This window comes from Mercenaria mercenaria, chromosome 18 (assembly GCF_021730395.1).
Source record: "Mercenaria mercenaria strain notata chromosome 18, MADL_Memer_1, whole genome shotgun sequence".
NCBI classification, from domain to species: domain Eukaryota; kingdom Metazoa; phylum Mollusca; class Bivalvia; order Venerida; family Veneridae; genus Mercenaria; species Mercenaria mercenaria.
In genome coordinates, this window is record NC_069378.1 from 58,885,832 (window position 1) to 58,898,183 (window position 12,352).

The following is a 12,352-nucleotide window of genomic DNA, read 5'->3' on the forward strand; positions in this document are numbered from 1 at the left end:
TATCCCAGATAAGCGTGTTTCTTGCGCCTAAATTTCTTCTTGTGTTTGTTCTTAAATGTTTATTGCCTTTGTTTTATCCTTAAATGTTATGTAATTTGTACGTCTATGGAGGAGTTGCTGATTAGTTCTTCCAAAATCTGATTTGGATGATAATATGTCTTTTATAACCATTTTCTAGCTATTCACGATTGTGTCGTTTTTCGTTTCAGTTTTAGACACATATACACCTTGAATTTTTATGCCGATGTAATGATGGATAATGCTTGGCGTTGATGGTGATGGTGATGATGGTTGTGGTGGTGGTTATGGTCGTTATTATAGGAAATGAGTTAGCGGGAATATCAAATAATGGACTACATGTAATTTCACCAGCTAAGAATATGAGAACTGTCGAGGTCTTGGCACGATTCTGCAACTATACAAGCCCACAACGATTTATCTCCGGTTTAGACAATACCTTCAAGATGGCAGCCTCCATGTGATGAATGTCAAGTTCAATAAATATTTACGTATATCAAATAAAATTATAAAGTGACCGTTTTGAACTATAACTCAGTACACTAAGAAATCATTTCCAGCAATGTATAAGTCAGTTTTTCTGCGCAACAGACCTTTTGCTTCAAGGTAATAACCTTGAACTTGGGTATTTCATAAATGAAAGGGGCACGGTGTCCGGATGTAATGTAATTCGGATACCGTAATGACATGATTTTGGTGAATAATTTCATGTGTTTGTTGGCTGTATGTACCTAACTGTTGAGTTGTAGTTTCGATTGTATGTGGACACATTAGTTGTGAGGGCTAAGACACTTTTCCTATGGAGGTGAAATCCTTGTCTCCATTCATACGCCAGTGTTAAGTATTTCAATGACCTTGACCCCTATTGTCAACAATGGTTTTTAAAGTTGAAAGTGTCTTTAGCTTAGTCAGGAATCAATAAATTCATCCAAAACACTTTGCTTATTAATCTTAATAATATTCTGTATTTGGTGATGTAACTTTGCAGAAATTCTTTTTATCCAAAATAAGTTAAAAATTAGAAAAATATGGCCACTTCCAATAATTCCTTCTTCGTCTATTACTCTTTATGAAAATTTCTGAGAAACTGATAACTCTTGGAATGATAAACCATGACATGCTCTATACCTAAACCATTATTAGAGGAAAAATACAAAAATCGAAGTATTTGTCGCTGAAATTAATTAGTTGCATCATTTTTTATGAAAAATAGTGACCTAAAAAATATAGGAGGCGAGAGTTGAAAGTGCTCTAGTTTTTTGTAAAACATCTTATATGGTAAAATACTGTATTATTATGAAAGATATAATGTTAATGAATACATCTGCATCATTTTTGAAATGAAAAGTCTTTATCTTAAAAAGTGACTGAAATACCTACCAGTGTGTCCTTTGGCAAGATACTTTTATCATGATTGCCTCAGTCGGCCCTGCTGTAAATGGGTACCAGTAATTTGCTTGAGGTAAAGTATAATTGGTTTTAACAGTACTTATAATAGAGTCGCTCAAAAGCTCTACAGATGTTACAAGAAAGCGATGGTAAATAAGGGTGCAGGTCAAAATGAAATGTCTAATCATCTGAACTATTCAAACACTGATCCATGAAATGTCTAATCATCTGAACTATTCAAACACTGGTGCATAAACACGTGAAAGTTTCTTTAAGAGTTTAGATGTTGTCAAGGAGTCTGATTCATATTGCTCCCACATATTAAAAATCTTTGTCTGCATAGACCTCACTTGTTTCCTCTGAGCTTTTTTCAGCTTACTTTCTGACACTAGCTTCATCTGCAGACATAGGCGCTGTGATTCTTCATGTAGTTTTTCAACTAGAATGTAGAAGGGAGGTGGTCCATTGGTAATGTAATTCAGTCTGCGGTGCCATCCTACAATTATAAAAAATATCATGATTAATCATTATGTATGTTACTTTACATTCAAATAAATCCTAAAAACAATCAACTAATTTATCATATAATATACTTTATAGTAAGTAAAAAGTAAAAAGTGACCATTCATTTGCTTAGTTAGGTCATTTCCCATACAGTGGTTATTGTTTTATTACAAAATTCTGAAAAAAAAGTCGTTTTCAAAATTCAAGCCAATGCTGTTAATCTGACCCGCCGATTTTTGATGATATCTGTATGAAGTATTTATAATTAACACCGAGTCACCACCTCGGTGAATAATATCTGGCTCGTATAAAACTGAAAGTAAACTGTGTAAACTAGAAATACGTATTCAAATCAGTTCATCGATGGAAATCAATTTAATGTAGGTAATACAACATACATGGTTAATCAGCAATTTCTTCATAAAAATTTTTTTTTTTTTGCACTCAAACATGTTGACAATTAAACGCAGTGTCAAAGATGTAACCGTGGCGCTAACTGGCTAAACACAACCGACCCTGGTGTATCGGATGGTTAGAGACCACCAATTGTTTTCCCATAGACTTACATTGTAACATTATGGTGTGTACGGCCTTCCATACATCGCAACAGGTATATCTAATTACAAGTTTTTCAAGAACAATCTTAGTTCTACCAAAATATCGGATGAAAAACATATGAATAGTGATACTTTATTTAAGTAATTTTCGTGTGAATGTGATGACCCCCTGTTTACATCATTGACATGGCGGGAGAAATTCGTTTGATAAAACTTTTTTTTCAATACACATAAAATGTAGCAAAGTTTGTCAAAATGTATAATAAAATACTGTAAATGCAGTGAAAAAATATTAATTTTGAAAAAATAATCACTTCCTGGGTTTGTTTACATGACTGACCAATCAGAACGCACAGACGTTACCTTATTCCCAGGTATACACTTACCTCATTCCCAGTAAGTTCCCTGTACTTTTTTTGAATTTGCGGTCTCTGACCCGATAATTTGATTCGCTTTCACACTTCTCGGGAAAATCTTGCAAGTACCTGAAGTAGGCAGAGCTTAAATTATGCTTTCGGCGTGTGTCTCTGTGTATTCAACACTCATTTTGACACCGTGCAAATTGTCAACAGTCTGGGTGGCGTTAATTAGCGAATGCGGATATCAAAGAAAATCGGGCGACTTGCATTTCGCTTAGAGGTTAGTTTTGAGCGAAGTTTGAAGTTCCAAAGCGCCTATTTCACTCAATTCGCCCACTCGCGAGAGTCCTGAACGTTTGTTTGTTTATAACTTTATTTATAGTCACCACTGGTAAATGACATAGGCAACTGCTCCAGAAGACTGTTGGTAACATTACTTGGAGGATAGTGCAATACACAGATGATGCTCCGATTCCAGAAGCTTCCCTGGTTCTTTAGCATGTCAGGTGTAAAGCACCCATACACAGGACCCTTATCCAAATTTTAGTAATTTTTACTGGAGGAGTGGGGGCTCAAACTCACAACCTGGTTTTGTAGTCAGACAGTGTTACCACTAGACCACTGTATCTGCTCTTGATAGAAAGACAGTAACATGTAAGATCATTTAAATACAGACAATTCTTCCGTTTCAGAAGTTTACTTGATTTTCTTAAAGACTGCTTGTTATTTAAGATAGCAGCCCTGTGAAAGGGTGCTTTACAGTGAGCAGTGAAAATGTTTATAGTTTTATTTAGGGGAGCAGGGCTCTGTTAAATATATGTGTCTGCTCTCTTTTATTGTTTTTATTCAAAATGTACATCTTCATTTTAGAATTAAGATTTTAAAATTTCAGGTTGTATCATTCTAGCGGGCAGTTAAAATCACTGGCAAAGGGAAATGTGAAGACAAAGTCTGTCCTTGAGGTAGCAAGAGCCCTGCAGCCTGGGACAAAACTACATGGATACACTGTAGAGAAGGTAAATTAGAGTTTCTAATAAAGCTCAGTCATACAGTTCAATTTAGGCCAGTCAGTATTTTTCTTTTTTTTTCTTTGGTAGTAGTGAAATGCAGAGCTCTGTACATTTCAAGTCATTTATTATTTTGTTCACATTTAAACACAATAACAGGCATGATATTGTTGAGAAAAAACTAAGATTAAATATTTTGTAATTTTCAACATTGTTCAAGGGATGAAACTAATGAATATTAGCAAAAATGTTGTTCTTGCGCTTTAAATACTAAGTGTTTTACGATATTTCTGTATAGGTTAACATAAACATCAGTGTTGTCACACATGGCGTCAACAGGTAAATGAAATTGTGACCTGGGTTTGATTCATGGTATACATCTGGTACCCTAAAATGAGTTCAGTGTGAGATGAGTGATTGCTTAATTTAGTACTGTTTCCTTTATTATCTGTCTAGTTTGAGTACTTTTTAGGTAAATACAACATCTGCCGTGGACTCGGCAGAAAATAAGGTGTTGCATCCATTCCAGGTGATGCTTGTATCAGCTACCCATCTTACATAAGGTCAATACAGGGCAAATAAGTTTGGTTTTACTGAAGTCGTAAAGTTTATTAGGTATGACAAATTAACCTGTGTCGTAGATATTATGTGAGCTTTCACAATGATACTGTGTTCAGTAATGAAAACAGGGAACATACTGGACTGGCTGGAGAAAATATTTATTGTTTCATTCAGTAGAAACAATCTGGAGATTTTCTGTTGGTTAATTTTGTATGGGATTATATCGCAGTAAAATTTATATAACAACCAACGAAAATCGTGAACTCCACAGGTCACACGTGTATATGATGGAATTTTGGCTATTTATCCGTGTGTGAGAGGAGCTTATATATTGAGCAGCTGTCACAACAAAGCAATTAAAGGGGTCCATAGAGATTGTTGGTGCCCTTTGAACAATAAATTATCAACAAATATAAATGAGAAGTGTTTTCATAAGCTATTCACCTTCCTTTAATCAAGTTTGTAGTCAAAACATTATTACATAATTAATGAAATTTGGTGATTGATGAATGTACACAGATTTTAATTCAATTAATTATTATAATTGATTGGTCAAGATTTTACCCAATGAAATATGTATTTTATTGGATACACCCGTCAATTCTGAGATCTTTGCTGAAAATTTTAATAGCATTTAGTTTGTGTGTGAATACCCTGAGAGTTACATGCTGAAAACAGCAAAATGTGTAGCATAAATGTAAAGTTTTAAGTTTGTAAACTCATAACTATGAAAATGCTTGACAGTTGACACAGAGCCATGAAAAATATACCACTTAAAAGAAAATATAATTGTGGAAAAATTTTCCATCGGTCACTAAAAGATTTATAGCGGTCTTCCTATAGAAATATTGACTTAAGTAACACTGGACAGGTATAAATATTGATTTTTTCCCCAATAACCTGTATTGGGATGGTGTACAGATATTGATTTTTGTGTTATCAGTAATCAATAATGATATAGCTGTATGGAGCTGATAAGGCTGATAACGCTATACTTTAAAATCATTCAATTTCGTGGCCATGAAATTTCTTGGTTTTGGTCAAAATGGCAATTTTGTGGTGATATGAATTCATGGATTTTAACATTTGAACATAAAATGAATGGGAATTTTACTTGGTTGTTGGGATTAAATTTTGCAGATTGACTCAACCATGAAATCCACAAAAATTAGTCCCCCACGAATATTAGTGATTTCACAGTCTGTATACTGGGTTAAGGGTTAAAGATATATAAGACCCAAGCTCATATTATGCCTGCCTGCTAGCTTAGTAAAGAGAACACAGAACTACAGATTGCAGGGTCATGATTTTCATCCTCGGGCAAGGCGTATGTTCTCTGTGACAATTTAGTAAAAGACATTGTGTCTGAAATCATTACTACTCCTCTGATTCATGCGGGGAAGTTGGCAGCTATACTTGCCGAAAATAGGTTTGTACTGGTACAGAATCCAGGAACCCGGTTAGGTTATTGCCCTCCTTTACATAAATGAAATACTTTTGAAAAAAGGTATTAAAACGATAAAAAAAACAAACAAGCAAATCCATATTTGAAATCTATTACTTCATTGTATCTTTGTAAACAAAATTTACATGTTTGTGTGTACCAGTATTTACAATTTAAAACAGTACACAATACATGTATATCAAAGCACAATGTGTAAATGTGTATTATCACTAAAACATTAAAAGTTTCTTTTTAAATGAATGACTGTTATAACATAACATTTAATTTTGAATGTAGCTGTACAAAATTAATATAGTTACTTCATGTTATTATTGTGTCAGTTTTGTTTAATGAGGACTTTCTGCTTTTAAAAGTTAGTATCTAAAATTGAACTCTTTTAGTGAAAGATTTGCATTGGATATCTTTAACCATCATTGTTTACATTTGATTAATCAATCATTACTGTGTACAATTGATTAATCAATCATTACCTTGTACTTTGATTAATCAATCATTACTTGTAGGTTGAGGATGTTCCCGAGTTATTTCTAACTACAGTATCGCTAAACCATGACCGGACTGGAGCGAAACACCTTCATGTGGCGAGGGAGGATAACAACAATGTATTCAGGTAAATTCAGGTTTTTCCTTGATACTTAGAAGTCCTGACTTTGTGAGATCTCTTTGAAATTACATATGCATGTAAATAACATAATGATAATTATGTATAAAATATACTTACCAAGAAAACAAAGAATGAAAAGATATGTGTATGAAATGTGAAAACAAGTTTTGTCTAATAATTTATTGACATGGTAGTACTTTTTCATGCAAGAAGCATGCACCTGGCTGCTGTTTTAATGTTGTTGGTTTTTTTCAATTACAGTGTGGCATTTAGGACAACACCTATGGACAGTACGGGTGTTCCGCATATTTTAGAACACACTGTACTCTGTGGATCTAAGAAATTCCCTGTCAGGGACCCTTTCTTCAAAATGTTAAACAGATCTTTAGCAACATTCATGAATGCTTTGACAGGTAAACAGTCTGTCTAAAAATAGTAATTAATGCAACAAGTCAAGTTTAATCATTTTTGTTGTGAATTCCATTGAGAATTTCAAACATTCAACATAAAACGTAATTAACCTTTAGCCTGCTGCCGGCAAGTGATCCTGCCTTTGTGACCAGTGCAGACCAAGAACAGCCTGCATGGATCTACACTGTTCGCTATTCGCTCAGTAAATTTTCAGTAAACACCCCTTCTGATAATAAATAGTATTGCCCAAATTGAATGATGGACCAGTCCATTTTAGAAATTTAGCAGGGTAAAGGTTATCAGAACAGCCTTCAAAAATGTTTGGAACATGCAGACTTAGCTTAACTGCTTAAGTAAGACTTTGTGCAGACAAAGTTTTACATGATGAATAATAGCATAAACAAATCATGTATTGGTTCCTTTTCTACTGTGTACATGTATGCTTAGAATGGGAAATTGGACTAGAAGTTATAAGGCAGTGTTCTGTTTTGTTCCATCTTCGAAAAGCACCAGAAAGTGAATGGAATATGCCTTGGTGTAATTAGTCAGTTTTTATGTATGACTATACCCTTGAAATGTATTGACAATTTGAGCCTTGCCATGAGAAAACCAACATAGTGCGTTTGCAACCAGCATGGATCCTGACCAGACTGGATCCATGCTGGTCGCAAACGCACTATGTTGTTTTTCTCATGGCAAGGCTCATTTATTCTTTATTCATACAAATCACATCCTATATCTACTCATTTTCACTATACCGAATTCTGCTTATTTTCATTTTCCCCCTGTAGCAAGTGATTGGACTATGTACCCATTTTCTACACAGAACAGACAAGATTACAACAATCTTCTGTCTATATACCTTGATGCCGTATTCTACCCACAGTTACGTGAGCTTGATTTCAGGTGACTAGTTCAACTTTTCGTATACCTTTTAGGAATGGAATTTTCTTTTTTTATCGTTTTAAATGCTGGTGTAAGAGTCAGTTTTTTTAGTGACATTTTTTTCTGACCAAATACTAGAAATTGTTCGTCTTCCAATGCTGATTTATGTGTGGAAGTTGGCAGTTACATGCGGAGAACAGGTTTGTTCTGGTACAGAATCCAGGAACTCTGGTTAGGTTAGGTTAACTGCCCGCTGAGGAGAAACCGGCATTAAACCCAAAACAAATAAAGCTAGATTTAGCTTAAAGGCAATGACCTCCAGATTTGGCTTAAAAATAATCTTTCTTTCAAATTGAAATTTGGTCATATTATGAACAATTAGAGTATGAATTTTTGTTTCTAAAATATTTTGAAAATTCCAGATCAAAAATGGTGTTAAACACAAAACAAACAGAACAAATCTTAAACAATATTATATTTATACAATGTATGTTTTAGCCAAGAAGGCTGGAGACTAGAACATGAAAACTTACAGGATGATAACTCGCCGATCAACTTCAAGGGAGTGGTTTATAATGAGATGAAAGGTGTTTTTGTAAGTATTGATACTTTGTGTTTTTCCTTCAGGCATAAAGCTGTTGATGTATGACATAAAAATTGGAATAAGACTTTTCAAATGTATCTTTCTTGTACTACTTTGACTGCAGTGTATTTTGAAGTTGCTTAAATGAATTTAAGTTGCTTGGCTTACTTGTAAAGGAAATCTTCCTGTTGGAAATCCGGATGTAAAGGATATAAGTGTAATGGGTGGCAGAGAAAATGTTTTTCTGTTACAGCCCAGTCAGTAGAATATGTTTATGGATTTTGTAATAAAATAATTATGTTTCTCTGTTCTGGTCTTGTAAACGGAATATATCCGTATGTGTTGTAACGAAATAAGTTTTTCTGTTCCAGTCTAATTAACAGACTGAATATATTTGTGGTTTTTGTAACAAAAAACATTTCTCTGTTGCAATCCAGGAAAAGAATATATACTCATATATGAAAACAAAACATATCTCTCTGTTACAGTCTAATCAACAGAATATATTTGCGGAGGCGGTACAGAACAAGTTACTACCCAACCACACTTACGGCGTTGTCTCGGGTGGTGATCCAGAGTACATTCCAGATTTAACATGGGAACATCTGAAAAACTTCCACAAAACACACTACCATCCTAGCAATGCAAGGTAAAACACACTACTGTCCTAGCAATGCAAGGTAAAACACACTACCGTCCTAGCAATGCAAGGTAAAACACACTACCATCCTAGCAATGCAAGGTAAAACACACTACCATCCTAGCAATGCAAGGTAAAACACACTACCATCCTAGCAATGCAAGGTTTGTGTTTGTAAATTTACTTTGATTCAAGTGCAAAGCTAGACCAGTGTAATTATATGAGCCTGGCCTGCTAGTTGGGTAAGGGTAAAAGTTTCTTGTTTAATTTGGGTAGCTGATGAAAGTTCCCATCTGAAATGGTTGGAACATCTTTTTTCCAGCCGAGCCCACAGCAGGTGTAATATTAACCTCCCGAACATCCAGTCCAGGTTGATATTGCTGGTAAAAGTAAATCACCCAGCACTGACATTAGGCGGGATACTGATTCCTATTTAAATGCTGAGAGTGCTTTGTCCTAGACCTAAAAAGTGTGTTTCAAAATTTTCGAACTGCACCAATGTGATTTATATTATGATACATAATCATCTTCCAGTAACTTCTGTTTGATCCACAGTTTCTATAACAAGATCTTTCCTTGATTGCTCATTAAATATAATAGGGTAATTATCACATACCTTGATCCACAATGTTGGATTGGGCTTGAGATGATTTTGCCAGGCCTGGATGCCATGTGTCGATTGCGCCAAATGTGATCTGGTGTGATCTGGTCTGGCAAATTCCATGAAAGCTGGATGCATCATTGCAGATCAGTGTTTTAATGACCCTTTTATTATATACGTAATAAAAACTATACAGATTTCTAGTGTTATAGACTGAAATTTAAAAAAAAAAAGACGTCCTACAAATACATGTACTTAGGATGTCAGTATAAAGGGGCCACTGTGATCAGCTGGTTTAAGTCACCTCACTTTCAGGTAATGTTCTTTGGTTTTGTTTAAGAAAGTAACTTAATTGCATGCATGCATTGGTGTAGGAGTTATCTCAGAAATTAGGGTGGGTGGGGGAGCTAATCCAACTTAGAACTGAAAACTTAAAAAGACACACACAAAAAAAGTCCTTTTCACCTTTAGTTATTAAACTAACATCACATTGATTCCTTATCATTGCACCTAAATGCTCTCTCAAATTGACCTTTCCCCCCTTTATCTACAGTTACTTTGTAGAAAAATCACTTTTTTGGTCAAATTTGGGCACCGCCACCCCGCCTTCCTTTCTTCTATGCCCATGGCATGGATGGATGGTACTGTTTTATGCATGCTAAACTTAACAGAAATTGCACCTAAGCTCCTAAGGTTACAATAGTAGACGACAGTTTCTGTGTAAATATTGCCATATACTATTTTATCATCTTTCCCTGTAAAACAGAAAATGCCTTTTACATATACATCACAGTGAGCAGCAATTTCTATTATGATTTCTTGTTGTGGAATACTATTTCAACATCTTTTATCATAACAGAAAATTGCTTTTTTCATAACAACGGAAGAATGCTAAAATAGTACATGGAGAATACATAATTGAAAAGAAAACACAGGTCGTCATTATGAATCCACTACCTTAAGAAATGAGCTTAATCTTCTGATATGAGATACATGCAGTTAAAACTTGATATCTCGAACTTGCTTATCTTAAAATTCTGGCTACTGTAAAATCATTTTATTTGTGGACATGAAATTTCGTGGTTTTGGTCAAAACAGCAATTTCGTGGGGATATGAATTTGGGGATTTCAACTTTCGAATATAAAATGAATGGGAATTTTACTTGGGATTAAATTTTGTGGATTGACTCAACCACGAAATCCACAAAAATTAATCCCCCACGAATATTAATGATTTCTCAGTATTTTGAAGACACTTTCAAGTCCCCAAAAACATGTGCACAAAATAGTATTTGAAGTTTAATTTTTGGCCCGAAAGTTAAAATGCTCCATCCCTTGGAATTTGAAGTACTGAGGTTCAGCAGTATATGGTAGAATATTTTGTAAATACATAAGTTATAAAAGCAAGCCTTTATTTTAAATTGAAAATCTGTGTGTTCAGTTTTACCATTATTTGAAACTGCTAGTTTTCTCGCTTTTAATAGATACTGTAAAATCATTTAATTTATTGGAATTTAATGGTTTGGATCAAAATGGCTATTTTGATGCAGACAATATGAACAAAAATTTAAGTGTTTATTAGGATTTATTTTTGAGGATTACCACAACCATAAAATCTGGAAAAAAATGAGTCCACTGTGGATGTTGATCATAATGATTTCACAGAAAAGATGCTTTCATTGTACCCACCGACAACAAAGTTGTAAGGGGGGGTATACTGGTTTCAGGTTGTCTGTCTGTCTGTCTGTCTGTCCGCCGACGCAATCTTGTGCGCACCATCTCTCCTTATCCCCTTGACAGAATTTAATGAAACTTCACACAAGTGATCAGTACCAACAGTAGTTGTGCATGGGGCATGTTAGGTTCTTTTAGAAAAAAAATTTGCAGAGTTATGGGACTTTGTTTTTTTGTTACTATACTATATACATAGACACAATTTTGTGCGCACCATCTCTCCTTATCCCCTTGACAGAATTTAATGAAACTTCACACAAGTGATCAGTACCAACAGTAGTTGTGCATGGGGCATGTTAGGTTCTTTTAGAAATTTTTTTTGCAGAGTTATGGGACTTTGTTTTTTTGTTACTATACTATATACATAGACACAATCTTGTGCGCACCATCTCTCCTCATACCCTTGACACAATTTAATGAAACTTCACACAAGTGATCAGTACCAACATTAGTTGTGCATGGGGCATGTTAGGTTCTTTTAGAAAAAAAATTTGCAGAGTTATGGGACTTTGTTTTTTTTGTTACTATACTATATACATAGACACAATTTTGTGCGCACCATCTCTCCTCATCCCCTTGACACAATTTAATGAAACTTCACACAAGTGATCAGTACCAACAGTAGTTGTGCATGGGGCATGTTAGGTTCTTTTAGAAAAAAAATTTGCAGAGTTATGAGACTTTGTTTTTTTGTTACTATACTATATACATAGACACAATTTTGTGCGCACCATCTCTCCTCATCCCCTTGACACAATTTAATGAAACTTCACACAAGTGATCAGTACCAACAGTAGTTGTGCATGGGGCATGTTAGGTTCTTTCAGAAAAAAAATTTGCAGAGTTATGGGACTTTGTTTTTTTGTTACTATACTATATACATAGACACAATTTTATGCGCACCATCTCTCCTCATCCCCTTGACACAATTTAATGAAACTTCACACAAGTGATCAGTACCAACAGTAGTTGTGCATGGGGCATGTTAGGTTCTTTCAGAAAAAAAATTTGCAGAGTTATGGGACTTTGTTTTT

General features: G+C 34.6%; 1 protein-coding gene across 1 annotated transcript in view; it reads left to right on the forward strand.

Moving 5' to 3' along the window:
* Positions 1-432: 432 nt before the first annotated feature.
* LOC123539236 (presequence protease, mitochondrial-like) overlaps positions 433-12,352 on the forward strand; it is a 40,293-nt gene continuing 28,373 nt past the window's right edge. The window contains exons 1-7 of the mRNA XM_053530268.1: positions 433-624; positions 3,720-3,843; positions 6,364-6,470; positions 6,726-6,877; positions 7,667-7,781; positions 8,259-8,355; positions 8,832-8,992. Coding sequence (XP_053386243.1) covers positions 581-624; positions 3,720-3,843; positions 6,364-6,470; positions 6,726-6,877; positions 7,667-7,781; positions 8,259-8,355; positions 8,832-8,992 — 800 coding nt within the window. The 5' untranslated portion in view covers positions 433-580. The remainder of the gene's footprint in view (positions 625-3,719; positions 3,844-6,363; positions 6,471-6,725; positions 6,878-7,666; positions 7,782-8,258; positions 8,356-8,831; positions 8,993-12,352) is intronic.